General features: G+C 38.2%; 1 protein-coding gene across 1 annotated transcript in view; it reads right to left on the reverse strand.

Moving 5' to 3' along the window:
• The window catches only part of DPP10 (dipeptidyl peptidase like 10), a 713,494-nt gene extending 688,845 nt beyond the window's left edge, over positions 1 to 24,649 (reverse strand). Inside the window, exon 1 of the mRNA XM_053669952.1 lies at positions 24,514 to 24,649. Within this exon, the coding sequence (XP_053525927.1) occupies positions 24,514 to 24,585 (72 nt within the window). The 5' untranslated portion in view covers positions 24,586 to 24,649. The remainder of the gene's footprint in view (positions 1 to 24,513) is intronic.
• Positions 24,650 to 25,043: the final 394 nt, after the last annotated feature.

The following is a 25,043-nucleotide window of genomic DNA, read 5'->3' on the forward strand; positions in this document are numbered from 1 at the left end:
AATCTTCTGTCTCTTTTTAAGATTGAGTCTCAGACCCACAATGTTTGCATTTCAAACTTTATATATCAAAAACTAACTTCTCTTCAGCTGGATTTATTGCTCCTTATATATTTTAGGAGTTTCACACCATCACTGTAAATCAACAGAGCTGGAAACATAGATGCATTCTGGACTCATGCTACTCCCTCAAAATAGATTGGTAGTCAAATATCCAGCCCTGATGATGAATCATCATCTTGATTAGCAAGCCTTGATGAACTGAAGCTGCATTTTCATTTTTTTTACTTCTATCCTTTCCTTAAAACCACAATTTTAGTCTAGGTACATTGTTATCTCATCTGAACTTTGCTGTTGGCCTCTGGCTAGACTCTCTATGATAATGTATTACAACTTTAAGTTCATCATACAAACTGGAGCCAACATGAAACATAATTCATCATGTCAGTCACCTGTTTAAAGCCTTCCACTAGGCTTCTCATCTTCCAGGATAGAGAGCCCAAGCTGCCATAAATATTCTACAAGGACAATGATTTGTATGGCATTGTTTCTCCAAACTCATCACATACCACTTCATTGAACTTTATATGACATTCACACAAATCTGCTTGTAATAGCATTATCAGTATCAAATGACTAGGTCTATACAACTTGTGAATCATACTGGCTCCTTTGACCAGTAGAAATAGAAGTAGGGGAGTCCCTACTTCTACTACCAAGGATGAGCTAAGCAAGGACTCTGTAGTAAACAAGAAACCTATATTATTCATTGCAAAACATTACATTCACCAAAGCACTGCACTGATCTGTTCCTGCCTATATTCCCCTTCAGGCTGTGAGGGCTATATCATGTCTTGTTCAGCAATATAAACCCAGTAAATAGCAGAAGTCCTGGTGCATGGCATTACTTTCAATCTGTAAACGTTTGCTGCTTCAAGCATATAAAATACAATCATATTCTCTCTACATAGAAAAACTTCCATGTAAAATATGTTTATAATAAAAACACAATAGAACCAAGAAAAGAGAACTAAATCTAGTAATAAAGAAAATAATAAAAACAGTGGAGTGACTGAGTGGTGAGAAGTACAGAGAGAATAAGGGAAGAAATCAAAGAAAATTCAATTGCAAAAGAGTTGAAATAATTAAGTTCATATACGACACTTTAAAAAAATTCAGCCAATTAATGAATTCTGTGAAATTCATAATAAAATTTCATAATTTTGTGAAATGTATAACTAACACAATAAGGTGTATTTATTGTAAGGGAGAGATGGTAAGGAACCGCTCTGTTATAGTTTCACCAGCTTTATTCTTTTAAGTGGCTTTAATATTTCTCACCACAGAAGAGAGGATAACTCCTGGAGAAATCCAGTATGACACACTTGCATTCCAATCTACACTAACAGGTTGATAATTATAGTAATTACCTCTCTATATAGTGCCCTTCATATGTAATATTGTCTAGATTGTATCATTTTGCTAAAATCAGCTTCCTTGAGTTTCTACTACACTGAGTTAGAGCCACATTCACTTTATCCTCAATTTGATAACATTAAATATATATTTATCACATTTTCCTCTTGGTTTGTGCAGAAATTAACACACTTGTGGGTTTAATATAAATGGACACATAATAAAAATATTTATGATTAATTATGTAAATATCACATTTTATTTTAAAATATTCATCATTTTTAGTACACTAGTGTCCTGCATAATAATTTTGGTAAAATATTTTATTTTACCAAAAAATTGATAAATTTTTGCTGCATAATTTTGCTGCATAATAAATTTGGTAAAATGCCTAGTTAATACTCCCTGAGTTCTTTTTTAGTACAGACTCCATCATAATACTTTCAAACTTTTGTCAGTGCATTTATTTTCTTACTGAAATGTCCAAAGTACACGTTAATGGTCATTGAAATTTTAAGTACCTGACTTTAACTTCTCCCTCATTATACAATGCAGTTCAACCTCCAAAACTTTTTAGAAGGTCAGAGGCTCCTGTAATTCACTGTATCCTTAGTCTAAAAGTTTAAAAAATTCATATTAATAAAAGCAAACTCTTGGAACAAGGCAGCTGACCTGCTGTGAATTCTAACCATGAGATACTTTCAAAACAATGTCACAGTATTTATAACAGTTGAGAACTCAAAAGTCATAATCCAACTGTGGTCTGCCTCATTTTATAGTCCTGATATAATTCTAAAAATAAAAAAATATCAAGAAATGCTATTTCCATACAATACCATTTCATTATTTTATGAACATAAAAAAAGACTGCTATAATGTTTTTGTCAAGCAATGATAAAACTTAGCAATGAAGTATCCTTTAAGGTTTTCAATGTCCTTTTTGACTTTCATATTATGCATTACTAAAAATTAGTATTTATTTTTCTTAGCTATGTTTAGCAGAATACTATTATTTAAGGTAACAATGGCTTCTACTAGATTATTGTTTCACTGCAATTACTCTAGGCAATCTGCTGTCACCAGTCACAATTCAGAGATCCCAACAATATGTGAGGTTGCAAATATTTACATTAGGATAGCTACCAACTGTACAAAAGCTTGAAGTGTACTGAGCAAAGAGATAAATAGCTGCCTTTCTTATCTAACATTTATCAATACCCAACTACTTCAAAGGCCAGTATTGGCCTGGGCCATTAATTACAGTTGGCTTGGGTTTGCCAGTTCTAGATCTCCCATGTATAACCTCTGTACAGTTGTGATAAATGGAAACACTCCTTCAGGGCAGCGCCCAAAGGGAATGCTGCTGTTGTCAAATCCCTGGTTGCTGCTGCCATCATCTTGTAAAAGTCCAAGAAACAGAAGAAATCTCCAGGTGCTCATGAAAGCTTTATCTCCTTTGTCCCTTTGGAAATGCCCTCTTCTTCTACCCTACCCAATGCAGGCTAAGCATAGGCAGCTCAGGTGCAGTTAACCCTCATTAGGCAGCATAGAATTCCTGCCAACAAACTATATTATGGTTAAAAACAAAACGGCCAAAGCTCACATCATTCACATGACTGGACATGAGTTTAAAGTACTGTGTCCTTTTTGACCCATAATGCCCCTTAGGACAGTTGCTACTACCCTCCGGGCCATTACTTTTCTCCTTAGGTTTTATAGACTTCTTTGCAATCGTTTATTCAGAAAAGTAATTGAGTGCTCTATTCCTTCCCCTGCCTGGGTCTCAAACCCAAAGACATTGAACAGATCTGAAGTTAAAACTAAGGCTATTAGTTTAGCTTGTGCTCATCACTGCTTGGACCCACAGGAAGTCTCCAGCTGGCATTACTCCATAGACCATGTTAGAGACTAACAGGAAACACAGTCCCCATCAAGCCTAGCACCTTCTGGATTCTGTTTCTCTCATTTGTTCTTCTAAATTTCTTTTTTATTATATTTTATTGATTATGCTATTACAGTTTTCCCAATTTTTCCCCCTTTATCCCCCTCCACCCTGGACTGCCCAACCTTCCAACTGCCCCTACTTAGTTCACGTCCATGGGTTGTACATATAAGTTCTTTGAGTTCTCTGTTTTCTATATCACTTTTTGCCTCTCCCCATCTATTTAATGCTTACTGATTATGCTTCTTCCTCCCTGTACCTTTTCCCCCATCCTCCCTTCCACATCTCCACTGAAAATCCTCCATGTGATGTCATTTCTCTGATTCTGTTCCTGTTCTAATTGTTTGCTTAGTTTTTGTTTTCTTTATTCTTTATGTTCATTTGTTGATAGTTGTGAATTTGTTGTCATTTTACTGTTCACATTTGTTATCTTCTTTTTCTTAAATAAGTCCCTTTAACATTTCACATAATAAGGGCTTGGTGATGATGAATTTCTTTAACGTGACCTTATATGGGAAGCACTTTATCTGCCCTTCCATTCTAAATGATAGCTTTGCTGGATAGAGTAATCTTGGATGTAGGTCCTTGTCTGTCATGACTTCAAATACTTCTTTCCAGTCCCCTTCTTACCTGCATGGTCTCTTTTGAGAAATCAAATGATAGTCTTATGGGAACTCCTTTGCAGGTAACTCTTTCCTTTCCTCTTGCTGCTTTTAAGATTCTCTCCTTGTTTTTAATCTTGGGTAACTTAATGATAATGTGCCTTGGTGTGTTCCTCTTTGGGTCTAACTTCTTTGGTACTCTCTGGGCTTCCTGGACTTCCTGGAAGTCTATTCACCAGATTGGGGAAGGTTTCCTTCATTAGTCATTCAAATATGCTTTCAATTTCTTGCTGTTGTTGTTCTCCTCTGGCACTCCTGTAATTTGGATATTGGAATATTTCAAGTCATCCCAGAGGTTTGTAAGACTCCCTTCACTTTTTAAAATTCTTGTTATTCCTTTCTGTTCTGTTTGGATGTTTATTTCTTTCTTTCATTCCAAATCATTGATTTGAGTCCTGGTTTCCTGTCACTGTTGGCTCCCCAAATATTTTGCTTTATTTCACTTTGGGTAGCCTTCATTTGTTCTTTCATTCTTCAACCAAGCTCAATCAGCTCTGTGAGCATTTTGATTACCAGGACTTTAAATTCTCCATCATAAAGGTTGGCTATTTCCTCATCACTTAGATCTCTTTCTGAAGTTTTGCTCTGTTCATTCATTTGGGCCCTGTTTCTTTGTTCAGGGCACCTGTTAAGTTGTAAGGGGTTGGGGCCTTAGGTATTCACCAGGGCAGGGCAACCCTCCTTGCGGTGCTGCAGCACTGCCTGTGGAAGAGAGGCCAGCGGGGGAACAATGCAGCTCCCCTGTTCATCTCTAGCCCACTTTTCAATGAACTCCCGTGTGAGACTGGGAGTTTTTCTCAGTGCAGCAACCACCATAGTCCATGGTCAGCTCTTAACCTCAGTTTCCCCTTAATTGAGCCCCACCCATGCAGCCTGCCACATGGCTGCAGCCAGCCCTGCCTAAATGGTCCACCACCTTGCCCCCGGTTCTCTCTGTCCCCTGCCTTACTGGTCTGGTTGTTCTGTTTGACTGATTCTTTAATGCTGTGGTTGTCCGAGTTCCATGCAGTTTCATTTTCTAGCACTTCTGGTTATTTATCAATTTTAGATTTGTTATTATCCTCCTTCTGGTTATGTGAGGAAGCAAAGGGTTTCTACCTATGCCTCCATCTTGCCTGGATCCCAGCTTTCTTTAAAACCCATTTAATCTAGCTTTTGGAATTCTTGTCCTTACGCTGTACATCAACTCATTCTAGATTATTTTTTCTGTAAGGTTATATGCCAAAAGGCTAAATATTCATTCTGCCTGTAAAAATTATTTCACCCAGGCTTTATCAGCTCAGCTTGCCTAGTACCCATAAACTAATCCATAGACCGAGAGCCAATTTATTTTATATTTTTAAAAATATTTTATTTATTTATTTTTAGAGAGTAAGGAAAGGGAAGGAGAAAGAGAGGGAGAGCAACATCAATGTGTGTTTGCCTCTTGTATGCCCCCAACTGGGGACCTGGCCTGCAACCCAGGCATGTGCCTTGACTGGGAATTGAACTGGCAATACTTTGGTTTGCAGGTGAGCACTCAATCCACTGAGCCACACCAGTCAGTCCCCATTCTAAATACTAATCAACTTAACAAAGATTTTGATGGATCCTTCTCCAAAATGCTGGACTCCTATTTATTTAAGTTATTTCTACTACAAACACAAATTTATAAATATTTCTTTAAAGTATCTTCATTGATAATTCAAATTTAACAAAGCCCTGTCTGAGATACAGCTGCCCTGAACAGGTACAGTTATTCAAAGAGAGAACGGAAAACAGGCAATTACAAGGTATGATGGAGCTGAGAAAAGAGCCCTGGTATAGGATTATGTTGGAGGGCACTTGGCCAAAACCACCAAGTTCGGAATGCTTAAAATACCACAGAGGACTTTATAGCCAAGTATCACAAATCAGAGTCAATTTGGAACAATGGGATTGTTTTTCATAGAGTTTGGAATGTTAATAGAACTACCCATCTCTAACAAATGACATACAATTCTTATTTATGTGCCATTTTAGGGTACAATGAGACCATATGACAGCAGTGAATAATTCTCCTCTGTGTTCTTTTGTGCTTTGAGTAAGGGAAAGTAAATTAATCTATGGTCACAACTAGTTCTGCAGAACTTAGTTATCATACCAAGAGACATCTTCAAGTAAATTACTATTTTTTTCCTTAGTTGATGTGTGCACATGTGTTTGTGACTGTGTGTAAGTTTTTCATGTTCCAAAAAAAGCTGGTGGCATAATCCATGTGGTGTACGGCACACCAGTCTTCTGAGGTGGTAGAGCAAAGTTTACTACTTGGGACATCATTGTTTCTACATACCCATCAACCATGAAAATGAGTGAAGATTGAGGTATGATGCAGTATTTTAATCAGAGCAGACAATATGGAGGACTGGGGAGCACCAGAAAGGGACATCCCATCACTCAGTTTATGCAGGGGTCTTCATTCTGAGATGGTTCCCTACTCCTCACTTAGTTAAAAATATCTGCTTACCCACAGGGTAAATGAAGGAGAAAATTATCATAAATAGGGGCATGCATGATGGACAGTGTCATCTACATTTTGCACTGCAGTCCACTTTAAAGGTTGTGTCAGTGACAGCGGGGTACTCTCCATGTACTCTTGATGTCTAAGAAGGGACAAGATCAATTTTAAAAGATATCTCATAGAGAATATGCTACATTCCTGAGAAACCCAAAGCTCTTTTTGAGATAATTTTCTCCCCATCTGAAAAAGCTGACTTTATGTGAAATCTTTGGAACTCCACTAATCCCAGCATAGCAGTTTCTTCCAGCATGAGACATGACCACATAAAATATTTCACAGTGGCAGGATTCATAAAGTAATTATACCTTAGAATTAAGTATCCTCATAGCCCTAATAACCAAATTCTGAGAACAATATTGTCCCTTCCTTCATAATGAATGAATACCTTCTCAGAAGACTAAATCTATGTCTTTTTTCATGGCACCACATGACTCTAGGTGGTCATAATTTTCTGAAGTTAAGAGTTTATTTAGAACATATTTTCAACTAAGCAATATATTAAATTTATTCACAAATAATTAAGTCTCATTACTATGCCTACATAAAAAGTGATTGTCTGATATCTATTTCTATTTTACAATAAAAATAAAAATTCTTGTCTGTTAAACATCATTGCGTTTGAAGGACTATTATCTGTCAATTATAACTTCCTTCACTTTCCAAAGGGGTATACATTGATGGAGTATAGCCAATGGCATTACTTTTATCCTTGCAATATTTTCATCATCAAAAACATGGAATTCTCCACATGCTCCTTTGGGGAATATTTATACCCAGATATACATCTGCCGTTTTAATCTGTGGTAGATTTGAATGATTAAAAATTATTTGCCACATATTTTATGCAGACAAGGATTCCCTTTTCCCTTCTTTTGTGATTAGGCTGAGTTGTATCTTGCTTTAGCCAATAAAATGTGACAGAAGAGATATTCTATAACTTCTAAGGTTGATTCCTAAGAGATCTGCAATTATCCCTCACTGTTTTGAATGTTTTTTTTTGGAAGGCAAGTTCATGATAAGAAGTCCTAAGAATCATGTTATGAAGAAGCCAACCTATCAGTGTGGAGAGAGTGAAAGGCCATATGTCCAACCCGACATGAAGGAAGACCTGGCCTTTCAGCCAAGCTTAGCTACTACTGAATGCAGCTGAATTAATGTACCACATGGAACAGGAGAGCTGCTGTGAAGCTCTGCCTGAATTCTGGCCAAGAAAATCATGAGAAAGTAAAAACAGTTGTTGTCTTAAGACATCAAATTATGGAATAATGGGTTATGAAGTAATAGTTGAAATAGTCTACCTAAGATACTTTCTGAGTAGATATAGGTTTAGCATGATAATTTACCAGACTTCCCCTTATGGCTTCTTAAAAGCAATGCAAGCTGCTCATTTTAAGTATTTTTGTGCAAAATCTGTGTTAAAATCTGTGAAGGAAGGAGGGAAAGGAGTGGGGGAAGGAGGGAGGGAGGGCAGGAAGGAAGGAGGAAGAAAATTGTAATAAAGAGTGCCTGGAACTACCCTTAGTCTTTCTAACATAAACACTTACCTCTGCAAATAGCAAGATGATAGGGAAGAATTTAGAAGGGATTTTCGAAGCATAAGCCTGAATGTGTGTGCGTGCATATATATACCTATTTCTATTAACAGGATCATAAAATCAGATTTTGCTGGGGCAAACTTATAATTTATCCATTTTGTCATGAGACTCAAATAGCACTGGGGAAACAAAAGTCTGCAGTGCTACAGCACACAGGAGCATTCCAGGGGCCAGGGGAATCCTGACTTCCTGATCAAGTGCTCTGTCTCACAATCACTGTATTATCTGACCTGAGATTTCCATGTTAATTTGGGAAAGCAATAGCTCTAACCAAAAAGACACTGGATTAGAATACACAAGAGGCCTGGCTGCTGTAGCTCAGTGGATTGAGTGTAGGCCTGCGAACCAGAGTATCGCGGTTTGATTCCCAGTCAGGGCACATGACTGGGTTGCAGGCCAGTTCCCTGCAGGCCAGTTCCCAGCAGGGGACCCACGAGAGGCAACCATACACTGATGTTTCTCTCCCTCTCTCCTTCCCTTCTAAAGATAAATAAATAAAATCTTTTAAAAAAAAGAATACACAGGAGGGCTGATTTCCCCTCATAAAATCAAATAGCGCCTTTATGGGTGAATATGTAAGTATAAAGTTAAAACTCACTTTAAGTCATAGTCATTCAGTATTTATAATATAAAATCAGGAATTCTTCAGGTGTCACTTCATACATCTTTTCTGTCTAGGTCATTTGAAGACATCAAGTAAAAGAAACTAAAAACTGTACTTGATTTCTATTAAGGTACCCCCCCCAGCCTGTGTCCCCATTCTTCTCTTAGTATCCCAAGTCAAACAGTGGTGCAGTTCCAGATATATGCAGATATATACTCCATGGTGGATGCAATGAGCTGTTTCTTGAGTGGCAGTCAAAAAACTGAGTAACAGCCAAAGGAAAACCTATGGCCTGTCTCAGATGAGACTGTGTGGGAGGCTGCACCACCTCCCTTCTGTAGGCAGCTGTGACAGCACCAACTCCAGGGACAGCTACCATGAAACTGGATCTGAAACCTCATTTTGCTAGGTCCTGGGGAACAGCTTTTCTCCTCCTTCTGTGCAATTAGTCCATTTCATCTTCTCCACAAAGAGCCATCTGAAATTACCAAGTTGTTCTCTTCTGTCATTCAAAAACACCTGGACCAATTTGTGGAAAGGAGCCTGACAGGCAGAGTTGACTGACTGGCTGCATTCCAGAATCTCACTGCTGGGAAACAGACCTGACACTGGGAGCTCCACAGAACGCTTTGATAAAATCGCTTAAGAAGATGGTTGTGACATCAAAGGTAGGCCTAGACTGTACCATTTTTGAGAAGTTGGGAAGTTTAAGAAGGTTTTTAAGAACTTGGAAATAAAACTTAATTATGACCACCTATCCATCTTTTTCAGTGTCAGACTGAGGGGCTTGTCTAATCAGCTCATACAAGCATCAGATTCTCCTTGGAGATTGTACCTTTCTTGGATTTACCATTTGCAATTAACATAGGCCCACAGTCTGTAAAGTTAGATGTGAACTGTATAATATAGATATATTACAACAATTTTCTATTTGCTATAAGAAATAACCTTGAAGGTTGAATGTTGGATATTTGCAGGTTATACCCAATTTTGAAAACATCGTATGCTGTTTCCATCCTGATTACAAAAAATCTGTCTCCCTCAAGTGCTCTTCAGAACAGATTCTACCATCTTGATGATTGTAACCTGGCTAATAAGGTAAGTCCTTGACATATGTTTACTATATATCCATGTGAGAGCCAGGATTTTTTATTTATAAACACATGGTTTGATAGTCATCAGCTGAGGTCTTGCAGAACTTCATCTATGATTTGCAGCAGGTCTTCCTATTCTCTGCCACTTCCTTAGACAAATAAAAAACTTCAGGAAATTTAGGTTTCACCCCAACTATTACATATGGGAAAACTTGCTCCTTGATGATTCCAGGCAGGATCTACATAATAGTTCTAACCCTATTAAACTTACTGCCTACAAAAAAATTTAAAAAGTAAACCTAAAAATAACAAAAACATCTTTTAAACCAGCTAGAACCTTCCCATTGTAACACTCAAGCACTTTTCCTTTTTGTAACATCAATACCGAGGACAACAACAAAAAAATGGGTTTCTGTGAGTCCACTGAGTGAGGCTCCTTCCAGCAACCCCATCCTAGGGACAAAGAGCTCTGGTTTCCAACTTACCAAATTCATTAGCTTTATAACCTGGAGTAAGTCAGCATTTATCATTCTCAGATGTCTTATCAGTAAAGCAGTTGACTTGATCCCCCACGATTATTTCTAAGATCCTTTTTTTATAAGTTTTTTAATAGTTCGTTTTTTGTTTTATTTCTTCCATTAGAATTTATCCCTAAAACCTCTTCCACCTCCACCCACACCCCTCTACCACCCCCTAGCAATCACCACACTATTGTCTCTGCCCATGGGTTTGTTTTCTTTTTTGCTGGATCACTCCACCCTCTAAATCCACCCCAACAGCTGTCAGCCTGAAAAGAATTGCATCTTTTAAAGGGCAAAACTGAAAGAAGATTAGATTCTATTGTTATTAAATCTCCCAGTCGGAAAAAGGGAAACAGTGCACATTACTAATAATCACCGTCTACGGATTTTATGCTAGCAATTTGACCATTATTTCTGATGCTCAAGTCATTTAATATGTGCCTACCTGCAGCACATCCTTAAGAATGGACATTTTATCCTTAAAATTTTAAATGGAAGTCAGCAGATGGTACTATACAACAGTTCCATGTTATGATAACTATTTAATTTTTATTCCCTATATAACCTCTTGGTACTTTGTGACCTCTCTGAAGCACCTTTACCTTGTTATAGAGTGACTCACTTTGGAGTTTATGTAACAATTATAGGCTTATGTCGCAAACTCCAAAGCAGCAATTTTATACGATGATGCTTTTGTTCTGGGTTTTCCCTTAACTAAAATTGCCTGGTGTGACCAATAAGCAATGCAAAGCTGACATTTCAGAGCCCAGGCAGCTAATCCTAGACTGTATTTACTTATTTTCAAATATTTGCACCATCTGTGATTCTATATTATATATTTTTTGGATTCATTGTTCCAGCTCAAGGACTCTAGCTCTGAGTAGAAATGAAGCAGCACTCCAAATGTAGAATGTATTACATTCATGAGATGGAATTTAACTATGGGATGGGGAAGGAAAAATAACAAATTCAGAAAAAGCAAATATATATTGAGTGCTCCACCTTCAAAATATAAACTGTTGATTTCCTGAATTTATAGGAAATATAAAATCAGATGCTATATATTTTCTTGACTAACCCCTAATCCATATTTTTTTCTGGAGCCAGGATGTTGTCATATAATCTCTGTATCAACAAAAATAAAGTTCAGTATTAAGGTCCTCTTAAATTGTTTTTCAAAGTAACAGAGAAAGGAGCTTTAAAGCTGGTATTTCTAAAATATGGGAACCTCTACATCCAGCATAGTTTGTTTTCCCATCACTTCACCCAATTCATATTAATAACAGAAAGAGAGAGAGAGGGAGGGAGGAAGAGAAAGAAAAGAAGGAAGGAAGGGAGAGAGGAAGAAAGAAAACAAGCATCACCAATTTCAGCAGCCCATGGATAACAAACCTATCTCATTACTAATGCTCACAATTCTTCAAGGTAAGTACCATCCCATTTCCAGATAGAGTATTAGATTCAGACATTGAAAAACTTACTCAGACTGAGGTTAACTAAATAGAAAGCCTTAATTCTATCCACTAGAAAGAATATTGTATGACTCAATTTTTTTCTTCTTGACCTATTTAGCATGTAAAAGTTTCACATATCTGATCCCGGATCTTGGTACTCTAACAAAATCATCACAGCATCTAGAAAGGGTCTTACTTTCTAAGAAAGTCAGTGAATCAAAAAAAAAAAAAAAAGCCTGTTGTTTCTCTCAACTGTCCAAGGAAGCTCTAACATTTATGTTTCTGGTTTCCAAAGTCCCCAAGTGCATCTTTCTTAAGAAGAGTTCCATCCACCTGCCCATGGATTACTGAACAATGATTTCAAATGATGTAGAGGTCAATGGGTGCTCATTCCTGCTGAAAGGAAGGCAGGGGGCTTAAGAATGCCAGTGTCTGCACAGATGGTGGGATGTGCTATCACTTCCTTGGAACAGTGGACTCCAGGTTTACTTTCAGAATGGCTTTATGGCTCTGGGTTGGCATCTTGCCATGGCAAGTTGGAGAGAAAGCACAGGTGGTTCAATAAAGTCTTGTGGCCAAAGGTACCAAAAATCTAAGGACCATGGGCCTAAAACCAATACATCATGAAGAAGAAACCAAGAAATGTCGAGTGAGTTTTGCCTGCAGATTCGAAGCTCTTTTGAGAATATAAATGCTTTTAAAAGTTACTCTAATGTCAAGTGTTAAGGAAGGCAGATGAGCCACCAAGACACTAACAAAAGCTCCATATCAGCAGCTGAATCTGGCAGCAAGACACACAGGAAATGGCCATAAGTGAAGAGACATATGCATTAGATTTAACGATTAGAACAATTTCTAAAATATGTTACCATCATCTATAGCTGAAGGAAGCAATTTGAAAGACAAGGTCACTGTGAACATCACAAAAGTCTAAATGTCAGGGGCTCAATCTTGGACAGAGACCAGACTTCAGAAATATAAAGAGGTAAAAGGAACTAGATTTGGATTTGAAGGAAAAACAGAGGCAAGGGAGACCAAGGAACCAGAAGAACTATCCTGTAACACAGAGGTGCTGAATCTGTGAGAAAACAGACATTTCAAGAAGAGGCAGGTACAGTGGTTGGCCTCTTAGTGCCAACCACTGTGGCACTAAGGTCGGCAAATCTCATTCTAGAGTAACTGTTAGCAACCTCCATCAATGCCAATGATGGTGGGTCTCTCCCATTGCAACTCTAAGTTTGGTTCACAGCCAACTATCACTGTGTGATATGATTGTCAAGAAATGGAATACACATACTTCCTACTATTAGAGGAAAGGAATAGCTCTGAAGAAAGGAGATATTGGATATAGCTTCAAAATATGTGTTTCTTGGAACACTTATGTTTTATAGTAGTCTGAAAAGAAAAAAACATATGATTTCACTTATTTATGGAATCTAAAGAACAAAATAAATACACAAAACAAAAGTAGACACATATATACAGAGAATGGGTTGATGGTTGCCAGAGGAGAAGAGGATTGGGAAAGAGGTGAAGAGATTAAGAAGTACAAATTGGTAGTAACAAAACAGTCACAGGGATGTAAAGTACAGCCCAGAGGAGATGATCAATACTATCATAATAACTATGCATGGTGTCAGACGGGTACATGAAATATCAGGGCACCACTTTGTAAAGTATATGATCTTCTATCCACTATGCTGTAAACCTGAAACTAACAAAATAATATTGAATGTAAACTGAAAATCTAAAAAAGACCAAAAGTAGTGAAAATGTAGAGTCTTTCCCTTAAAATCCCTAAAAGTTGATAAAATAGACAGAAAATCTACTCACAAATTAGGATTCTAAGAAATGTAAATTATATATTAACCTAGCCAAACAAATTATATACTTCTATATTTGAGAAATTCTTAATCAATTTCAGACTTTTCCTCTTGAAAAGGTGTTTTTGACCTCTACTCAAAAGATATCTTGATTTCTAACCTCTGATTTTATGTCTAAGGGAGAAGAATTGTTATGCAAGTTTGTAAAACATTGGTTTAAAAGTTGCTTCATTAAGAAAATTTTCTAGTACTTGTTTCAAAACATGTGAACAGAAAAAAATATGGTCATGTCTTACATTCATTTACTCATTAAAACGTTTCATAGGGGTGAGATGTGATTAATGGAAGTGTCAGTATCTGAGTTTCACTTATTCCATTCCTTTTGCCAAAAGTAAACCCAAGTACCAATAAGAGGAAAGATCTACTTCTACCCTGTACAAGGATTATTAATGCAACTTTAAGTAGTATCTCTGGTCCATCATTTGAAAATAAATCACAAGAGGGCCTGCCATTCAAATGCTCAATTATATAATTCAGATTTGTCATATTTATGTTTTCCAAACACAGACTTCTAGATGGAATAAGAAATTGAATCTTTATTCAGATTGCAAAAAGGGGGTGGGGATAAAGATAATACAAATGGCTTTTTTCTCACATTTCTTCATTTTCTACCTTGTAACCTGATACATGAGGTTTTGTATTGATTGACCTGAGAAAATCAGTAAGTATGATGTTACAATAATGTTAAAGTCAGTTAATATACAGCTTGGCTTGGCTCTGCTCTCTCACACATAAATAATTTTTTATTTTACATTTAACTAACTTCTCTTAAAATTCAACTCAACATATCATAAGCTCCAATATGCAAGTAATTTCTAAGTCAATCATTTATGGACACCAAACTTCTAGAAAGAGAATGTTAAACCATGAACACTTCAAAAAAGATCTTAACTCTTTGGAAAAACAGGTATCTAAAATTTTAAAAATCAGTCAGGTTGTTATAAATTTGTGTATACCTGATGCCCTATCATAATCCAATTGTGAAATACTCATTATGTTTGGGTCACATCTGGTACATGTACATTTGGGTTGTATTTGTAGGACAACTAAATGAATTATAAACCAATGAGAACATTGACCATGGATAGTTACCACCATTTTATGTTTATAGATTTTTTTATAGTCTTACATAGATATTTTAAATCTAGTATATCAAGTATCTGTTATGTTAGCACTATTACATATGTAGAAGACTTTACCACTATTTTAGTGCTATTCATTATTGATTATATCTTGACTTCACTGTTTACTTCTTGCTACATGTTATATCTCAGAAAGCAAAAATTTGACTTTATTTTTGCTAATGAGTAGACTAACTGCTCTGTGTTCATGCTCTTTCATTTTTCTCACTCTCTTTCCTTGTCTCATACATGCCAAGAGATAGATGGAGATATTTTAAGCCTGAAGTACACTTTGGCATAGTATAAGCATGCCCTCTTCATTCCGGTTCTTCCATTCTGTGTATTCTATTAAGATTTTTCCAAATGCACACTTAATTCCCATAATCCTAGATATGACCTCCTCAAACAATAAAATGTACATAATTTACATGCCCTTTACACCTACTGCTTAGAGTTTATAAAACACTGGTGGTGTTGACAGGTATTTTCCCCACAGTTTGAAATACAAATATATGTATGTATGTGTATATCTATGTATGTATATGCATATATGTATACATGAGGTCTGTCTGAAAAAAACCCATCCATTGTTAATATAACAAGAACTGTTTGTGAGACACTGATGCAACCTGGCAGCCAAGGAGAGTGGGCTTGAATGCACATGTGTGAACAATGACGACTTCACTGTACTAGTCAGTGGGAGCTGTAGGCACTATTGACTGAGCATGTGTACTGTGTGGCCATGTATTCAAAATGACTGAGCAAGTAGAGCAACAAATCTGCATCAAATTTTGCATCGAGCTTGAACATTCTTCTACTAAAACTATTCAGATGATTGAGAAGGCCACAGCTACGGGCAGCTGAAGATTGGTAGCTTTATCAGGACAATGCACCCACTCATGCATCCCATCTCCTGCAGAGTTTTTTGGCAAAACATCAAATCACCCAGGTGACTCAGCCCCTCCGTAGCCTAGATTTGGCACCCTTCTGGCTCTTCCCAAATCTAAAATCACTTTAGAAAAAGACAAGATTTCAGACCACTGATGAATTCAGAAAAAGACAACAGGGCAGCTGACAGCAATTGGGAGAACTGTAAGGTCCCAAGGTCCCTACTTTGAAGGGTACTGAGACATCACTGTCCTATGTACAATGTTTCTTGTGTCTTGTATGTTCTTCAATAAATGTCTTTATTCTTCATATTATATGGCTGGATACCTTCTGGACAGACCTCCTATATATGTATATCTATATATATAGCATATATATAGTATATAGGTATATATGAGTATGTACATATAGAGAGAGACTGTATGTACTATAGATACATATAGTATACCTATATATAGGCCTACATATAGTATATATATATATGTATATACATACACACCCATATATACAGCATTTTAATAAATGCAAATGTCAAATTACCTTCCCAAAAGAATAAAATAATATCAAATGATTTAGAAGCATAGTAACAATAAGAATAAAAGTACTAAGTTTTTTCATGGGCTAGATGTTATGCAAACACATTCACATAGACTGTCTCTAACCCTTGCAGCGTTCTCACCATCCTCTTCCATTGAAGATTATGGAGTGATTTTTGAGATGTTGATCAGGGGTGTCCAACCTGTTGCCCTTGGGCCACTTGCAGCTCAGGACGGCTATGAATGCAGTCCAACACCAAATCGTAAATTCACTTAAAGCATTATAAGATTTTTTGTGATTACATATCCCAATGTATATCCCAACATGTGGCCCAGAACAATTCCTTTTCTCCCAGTGTGGTCCAGAGATGCCAAAAGGTTGGGCACCCCTGGAAATGGTTTGCCCTAGATTGTACAGTAGATGGTGGAAGAAGGATTCGATCTGAATTCTGACTCTGCCCTCATTATGCATCATGTTGCCTCTCCCCAAAATACAAATTTGAAAATCCTTTGGTAATTCCAAAAGTATTACAAAATGTATTGTACTAACTATTCTATTTCATTGAATAGGCATATTATATAAAAGTTGGCTTTGAAAAGCTTATTCCCATATTAGCAATTTTCAAATGGTTTATAGCATAACAAACTTAAAAAGAAAATAAACAATCATGTTTTATTACACAGAAGACATTACTAAGAATACTATTAACATCAATTACCAAACAGAAAAGTTCAAAATAAGATATTTACTTTATCAATTTTGGAAAAGCAAGGTTTCTCTGTTTAGCCTGGTGTATATTTACCATTAACGTGTGGGTGTGTCTCAAATCCTGAGGCTGAGGACACCTTAACAGAAATGAGACTACAAAAGATGTCCTTAAGAACCTGCTTTACAGCTTTCTCTCCCATCCAGGGAGCAACAAGCATTCCTTAAGTTAATACTTAATAAGTAGGAATCTATCAGGTAGAGGGGAAGGTGGAAGGAACAGATGCTGTCTAGACTGAGAAAAGTAAGCAGGCTGGTTATTATCACAAAGCTTTTGGGTCACGTCAATACACTCTTTAAAGCAACAATGTGATGAAAATAATCAATACTGAGATGTACAACTTTCAAGACAGCAGCATACACTACAGTAGAAACGCTTCAAATTTTATGTATGGGTTTATGAGACGCTGACATTCCCTCCATCATTTATTTGCCCTTTTTGGAACTTTTACAGGTCTACAGACAGGAAAACTTCCAAACTTTCTTTGCTGATATATGTCTCAGTGTATGTATGCCCCTACTGTATTATTTTGGTAATATATAAATTTGATAAAAACACATAAAATGTCAGTCAGCAGCTATGAAAATATATGGAGGCTCTATTGTGGATAAAATGCTAAAGACAGCATCACATGCCACAGAGTAAATGTTTGTGAAAGGAAGAATCGGTGTGTGCTGCAAACTTCATTGTTGCCTTATTTTAAGAAATTGTCACAGCCACCCTAACCTCCAGCCGCCACCACCTGAGTCAGTGAGCAGCCATCAACATCTGGGCAAGAGGATTTTGACAACCCATGGCCAAAAAGGTTATGGCTCACTGATGGCTTGGATTATGGTTAGCATTTTTAACAGGAAAGTATTTTTAATTAAGATACATATTTCAGACATAATAATACTCAAAAGACTACAGTAGAGTGTACATATAACTTTTGTGTACACTGGGAAACCAAAATAATTGTATGACTTGCTTCTTTGCAATATTCCCTTTATTGTGGTGGTCTGGAACTGAACCCGTGATATTTTAAAGGTATGCATATAGTTGGCATGAAGTCAAAAAATCAAGAAATGACATTCGTATTTGGATATTGAATAGGAATAGCTGTAGGAAAGAGTTGTGTGAAAAAAGGTGTTATCAATTTTGCTGAGCCCAAAGCTGGACCACTCACTCACACCCCCCACCCCATGGTAGCAGGCACAATCACCCTGGGAGTCCTGAGGGCTCCTTTGGTATCCACATTCTCCTGCCACACTGACTGAAATCTCACCTCCTGAGATAATCCTATAAATTTCATCTCTCTTCTGCAAACATTCTCCTTCTCCAAGCTAATTAACTTATGAAGTGCATTACACTGAAAGCAATACGCAACATATTTGGCAACTAATTCACCTATTAGTGAAAATTAGCCAATGTTTACTTTCAGCCTGGCCACTTGCAGCAAAGGCAGTGAAGAAGTGGGTTTGTGCCCACATGTGCCCTGGCTAGTGTTGCTTACTTACCAACCTGAAGCACTTACCAACCTGAAGACCAAAAGGTTGCTGGTTTAATTTCCAGGCAGGGCACATGCCTGGGTTGTGGGCCAGGTCCCCAGTTGAGGGCATGAGAGAAGCAACTGATCTCTGTTTCTCTCACACATCATATTTCTCTCCCTCTCTCTCATTCTTTCCCCTCTCTCTAAAAATAGCTAAATAAAATATTTTTAAAAAAGAAATGGATTTGGACTGAATGGAAGTAAAGATATAACAAAATATTCTAAAGTCTGCACATCTGCAAAATCAGGTCTAATGTCTAAACCAAATGATACATATTATATCATTAATATATTTTATATGCAAAAACACAAATATGTATACTGTACAATGCAATGTTCTGTAAAATGTTAAAATAATACACCACCTGTAGGTGTCTCAATGATCCTCTAAGCTTTTTATTTTTCCTCTCTCTCTAGGCTACTATTCCTACACTATGCATTTAAGAGTGTACTTGGTATGAGACATGCATTATTCAAAACAATTTCCAGAGTATTTCATTTACTCCATACCACATGTAAAAGATCTACAATCACCCCCATTTACAGATGAAATATAGAAAACAAGTTATCCTGTCCAAGAAAACACAGTGATGACAGGTAGATCTGGGATATGAACTTGAATCTGTGGTTTCCAGTGCATAACCCAAAGACAGTAGTAAACAATAAATTGTGGTTGATAGCACAAAAGTTCACATCCTAGTTGCAACATTCAATTGCTGAGTATGCTACAAGGTATGCTTCAAATAAATTAACAGTATACCTATAAACACTAAGGCTTATAATATTATGTAATCATAAATGATTTTTAAAAACCCCGAAATTTTTTAAAAGTTTATTTTTACTCAGACGGAGAGAAATTTGGTGTCAGTGTTCTGTTTCTAGTGTAATGTGCTTCATAAGATAATGTAGCATTAATATTTAATGATACAATTTTCTTTAACTTGTTTTTATATAATTTAATCTTTCTTAAATGTGTGATTTGCTCAGTCTATGAAATAAACATATAGAGATTAGAAGCATATAAACAAGGGATGTTCCATGGTATGTTCTAAACTCAGTATATTAAATGCCAAATATATGAAGATATAGTGTATATATATAAAGGGTTAGTAGAGAATTCATGATATCTTCTAAATCATAATATCTCCTAAGTCACAAGTTACTTCTGCATGATGCCTCCAGCCAATCTAAATTATCTTTTATAATCATATCAGGTAGAACTCTCCCAGTAAATAGATACCATATATTTTATGTTGAATACTTAGAAGGAAAGTAATGAATCTATTAAATAAAGATCTTCAACATGATTTCTAAAAGTTATTTTTGAAGTTCTGTGATGAAAGCAACAGTTTATAGACTAAATGATGGCATGTTTATATATTATCAGGGAAACATGAAAGAATAACTTTTTGGTGAGTTTTATTAAGTATATATTTGACATTTAAATCAGATTTGCTAGACCAAAGTTGAAGTAAAATTACCAAATCCTAATTTCTCTATAGAAATGTTTTAGGTTAATATTACTTAAAGGTAAAAAGCATGATAAAAAAGGCATTTTATACATTACATATTTAATCACAATTTTTTCCATGAATTATTTGATCAAAAGGTTGCTACATGTTCAAATGTGATTGGCTTTCTACCAGAATTATTTAAAGAAAAATGCATAACTAACACTATTCTTGCAACATAAATAGTTGCTTATAAAATGTGCTTTTTCAGTTATATTTTAGAAAGTAGGGTGGGTTTTTCCTATTTTGTTTATTAATTTATTTTTGTTTGGTTTGGGTTTTTTTTTTTTTTTTTTTTTTGGTTTGGCTTGGGTTTTGAGGCTGAAAGGATAAACATTTCAGGAAATATTTTTACCCACTGGATTCAGCAGAAGGGTGCCACCTGGTGGAAATGTGGGCAAACTCTAAACCAAATCTGACTAGAAATTGTACTCTTTCAACAAACCTTAAAAGTCTCATCATGATGAAAGGCAAATGACTATATAAACACATTTATAAAAAAACAAGTTCCTATGCACTCATCAAGGTCTGTGTGGTTCTTTATTATTATGCTATCAAAGGAAAAAATGTTACCTTTAAAATTCTGAGAGCTATTATTATTTGTTAAAGCTTTCGAACAAATTTTGCATCCATTTTATATTCAAGGTAAAACTGTGCACACAAACACTATTTGCAATTGTTTTGCATTCTTCTAATAGAAATGTGTTGAATTGTGGTTTTGTAAAAATTAGAAAGTAGGGCTTCACACTTAAATACATTTATTTTTTAATTTACTTAAATGTCAGAGACTAAGACTAAGTCTTATTGCCACTGCCTGTGAAGACAAGCTTGATCAAATTGCTTAGTTCATTTGGTCCTCTGCATTCTCATTTATAAAATGGAATAACAATAGTACCTACTTCAAAAAGTTGCTTTGAAGGTCAAGCAGGAAAATGCATTCAATAAATGTTACCTTACCAGCCGGGACAACAGAACTCTGCACATGGCAAGCATTTTTAAAATGTGAGTTAAAAAAATGAGTTACATGCCCTGGCTGGTGTGACCCAGTGGAGTGCCAGCCTGCTAACCAAAGGGTCAAAGTTCAATTCCCAGTCAAGGCACATATCGGGGTTGCAGGCCAGACGCAACAGTGGGGGGTTGCACACAAGGCAACCACACACTGATATTCTCTCCCTCTCTTTCTCCCTCCCTTCCCTTCTCTCTAAAAATAAATAAAAAATAAAATCGTTAATAAAAGTTAAAACTAGCAACTCACGATTTTGGGTCCCTCAGTGTAAAGTGGGATATTGAGCAGGTTAAATAGGAATTACTGTATCTAACCTTACCAATGCATTTATTTTTAGACACTTGTAAATGTGAAGTGTCATGGAAACCACAAAAGTAATTGGAGTAAACATTTATTTTAATCAATGAAGCTTTAAAGGAAATACTACTGAGATGATAAAAAATATTTCCAGCCCTGGCTGGTGTAGCTCAGTGGATTGAGTGTGGGCTGCGAACCAAGGGTCGCTGGTTTGATTCCCAGTCAGGGCACATGCCTAGACTGCAGGCCAGGTCCCCAGGGGGGGCCACATGAGAGGCAACCACACATTGATATCTCTCTAGTTCTCTTTCTCCTTCCCTTCCCCTCTTTCTAAAAATAAATAAATAAAATCTTTAAAAATATTTCCAATGATTCAGAATATTATTAAAAGTATACGATCCCTGCTATTCATGTTGCTGCTGCTCCTGAGGAAAGGGTGCCTCCCTTGGCACCCTGTGCCAGGGGACAGGAACGGATAAGCTAGAACAAGGAGGCTGAGCTCTCTAAAGGACCGAAACAACAGCCAGTTAAAATCTATGGTCCTAACCATTTCAAGCAGACAGAAGACTAAGTAAGGCCTTCTATTCTGCTGTAAGTGAAAATAGGTGTCTAATAGCTTCAGGACAAGGCATTTTGAGGTTTCATAAAAGTCTCTGCCTTAGAAAACAGAAAAACCTTTCTGGCAGCATTCAAGAGCTTGAATCACTCAAAATCAATACACAGTGAGTGATTAGCTGGAACACACCCCCTATTAACCATTAAGTAGGGCTTCATAAAGCTACATTTTATTTAAATCTGTGAATATTTTTTTCAGAAATATCAGAGGAGCCTGAATAATCAATCATGTCTATGTGGAAGTGTTATATCTAGTACCACATGGGAGTTGTGTGGCAATTGCAAAATTAGACCACAATGACTAATACTGTTAATAAAAACTTAGTAATCTTACGGCAAGTAGTTTAAGCGTTCACAGCAATTGTCGGCATTATCTGCGGGTATCACTTGACATACATATCGAGCTTTAGACAAAGACTATACCAGTATTTTCTGGGAGTGCTGGGAACCCCCCCATGAGGCGCTGCCATGTCCATTTCAATCTGACTTTGCTTCTCCTGGCAAAATTAATCTCCTTCATTTTCATTCAAGCATAATATGCATACCACTGACATTTTAAAATCACATAAATACTCAGAAGGGGACTTTAAAAACTCAATTAAAACAAATATTCATTTGTAGAACTCTCCCTGAATATTTGGAATATGGATGCTAACAAGAAAAATGGATTCGAGCTTGAATTTGAAGTACCAAAGTAGACCTGACGAAAGGTTTTGCTATGCACTATTTACACCCACATGTTCAGCTTCCCTCTGCACTGCTAGGCGTCTTCCTCCCCACCTCCACCAACACTGAACTGTTTGCAGCCCCTCAAGTAACCAGCTGGTGTCACAGGTTAGTGAGCAAAGATTTCATGTGGGGACTCTCACCTGACTAATCATTCTTATTGGTAGCATCATTCCAAGAGCAATAGAGAAGCTCAGTGGTGTGTTAATGAAATTTAGGGGCTGAAAGAGGATGTTAAATCCCTGCTCCTCTCCTGAAATGATTTTTATAATCTCCTCACCAGTTGCCACCTTGTAGTGTGTGTTGGAGGGAGCAGGGAAATGAGATGTAAGGGGAAGAGACATACAATATAATATAAACTTGTTAATCCTTTCATACTTATGAAAGGGAGCAAAGAAGATGGTTTAAGAAAACTTCCTTTCTAAAAACTAAAACATTCACCCCAGAAAACTAGGGGGGTGGGCTTTAAGGCTTTGAGTAGTACCACCTGTGTGAAAGGTACATGAAGGAACTGAGAAGGGGAGGGAAAGAGAAGAGAGAAATCTCAAGCCGGGAGAGATGACCAAGACTAGAATATGAATAACAGCAGCCCCAGTATCTCCTCCTCTGCCTCGGGGCCACTCCCGGACAATTTAAACAGCTCTCCTCCACTTGCCCCTCAGTGCTGACAATATGCAAAGGGCAGAGCCGCTACTGAAGCTTGGCTGCTCGCACCCCTTCATCCCACTTCTAGCAATTAGCTGGGAGTGTATCTGCCAGAAACATCGGGTAGCTTTCAACAATACACTGGGGACAGAAGGCCCATTCTGTACCCCAGCACCTCTGTGCTCCAGCTTCGTGGTTATCCGCTGACATAACTAAGTGTAACCTTCTCAGCTCACAGTCTCTAATTGATTTAACGTGACAGCACCTGGAGCCAACGCATCACAGCCTCCCTCTCTCAGACAAGGCACCTTATTGCTCCAGACCCTACAACTTTGGGAAAAAGCGACAGCGGACTCACCACTCACCCCAACCAAGGGCCAGAGACGCGATGGAGATCCGCCATATGGTTATGCTACAGATCCATAAAGACTGAAACCCAAAAAAGGGGGTGGCCAGCGCAGAAAGATGTCGAGGGGCCAGAAAAGATCCTCAGCTAAGCACAGGACACCTCATCTCTGTAAACACGGTACATCTGGACCCAACAAATCACCAAAGCCAGTGTCTTCCCAGCTCCCCAAAATGATTGTCTTTTTGCTACTAATCTCCGCTCCACTCGGCAGACTACAGATGACCTGATATATCCTCTCCCCCCTTTAGCCTCCTGTCCCTACCTCCTCAAAAAAAAAAAAAAAAAAAAAAAAAAAAAAGGAGATGAAAGGAAAAACTCTACGGGCCTAAAGGTCATTTGCCTCCTTGGGTAGCTTCGGCCAGCGCTGGAACCCTGCAAGTGAGCACCCCCAGGAGCGCACCAATGCCTCCGGTGTGCGTTACTAGAAGCCAAGAGACCCCCTTTCTTTGGCCCCGGCTATCTCTCACGCCCTCGGTGGTTTGCTCGCCAGGGGTTCTCGGGCCATCTCCAGCCTTTACCTCTCTGCCCCCTTCCCCAAGGCTCTCCACCTTGCGCATCCTCTCGCCCGGCCCCAGAGCGCACTCGGAAGCTCTAACTTCCTACAGAGTCCGTGAACAGCGAAGGGGAGCTTGGAACTGGGGCCGCCGGGGAGGGTGGGGAGAGGGAGGCGTGGGAGCCCAGCAGGGGAGGAGGGGCCGGAGGAGCTCAGACCCGAGCCTCTCTTCCCTAGAGGGCCTGGCCGCAGCTGCCAACTCACCTGGTCCGCCGGCTGCGCCTGGCTCGCCCTGGCCCCAGTAGTGGGCTGCTGCTCTTGCTTCATGGCTGTCATCGCCGGCGGCCCGCGTTGGCGCTCACTTCCTCGCGGGCACTTCAGACTCGGGGACTGTCACTTGGCAGCGATCGCATTTCACAGGCGCCCGAAGCTCTCCGAATTGGCAGAAGGGAAAGAGGCAGCGACGGGGTGGGGGGAGGGGAGCTAGGGAGGAGAAGACGAGCTGCACCAGGCAGGCTCCCCTTTGCAGGATCCCTCCTTCGGCTACCGCAGACCCTTTAACTCTCCACTCTCCCCGCCCCCCACCACCACAAAGCTTGAAAAGCCTCGGAGACTAGACACCACCAAGTATCAAGTTAGCGGAGCAGCGAACAGCCGGCGAGCAGCACCTGACCGCGCTCAAGCAACGTGGCGTGGCGCCAGAGGTGCGGGGCTCGCATTCTACCGCAGTCTGCGCCCCTCGCCCGCCCCCGGGCTCCCCGCGCAGAGCTCAGTGAGCAAGGTGGAGCAGCAGG

Source organism: Artibeus jamaicensis, unplaced genomic scaffold, assembly GCF_021234435.1.
Source record: "Artibeus jamaicensis isolate MK-2021 breed Jamaican fruit bat unplaced genomic scaffold, CSHL_Jam_final contig_536, whole genome shotgun sequence".
Taxonomy (NCBI): domain Eukaryota; kingdom Metazoa; phylum Chordata; class Mammalia; order Chiroptera; family Phyllostomidae; genus Artibeus; species Artibeus jamaicensis.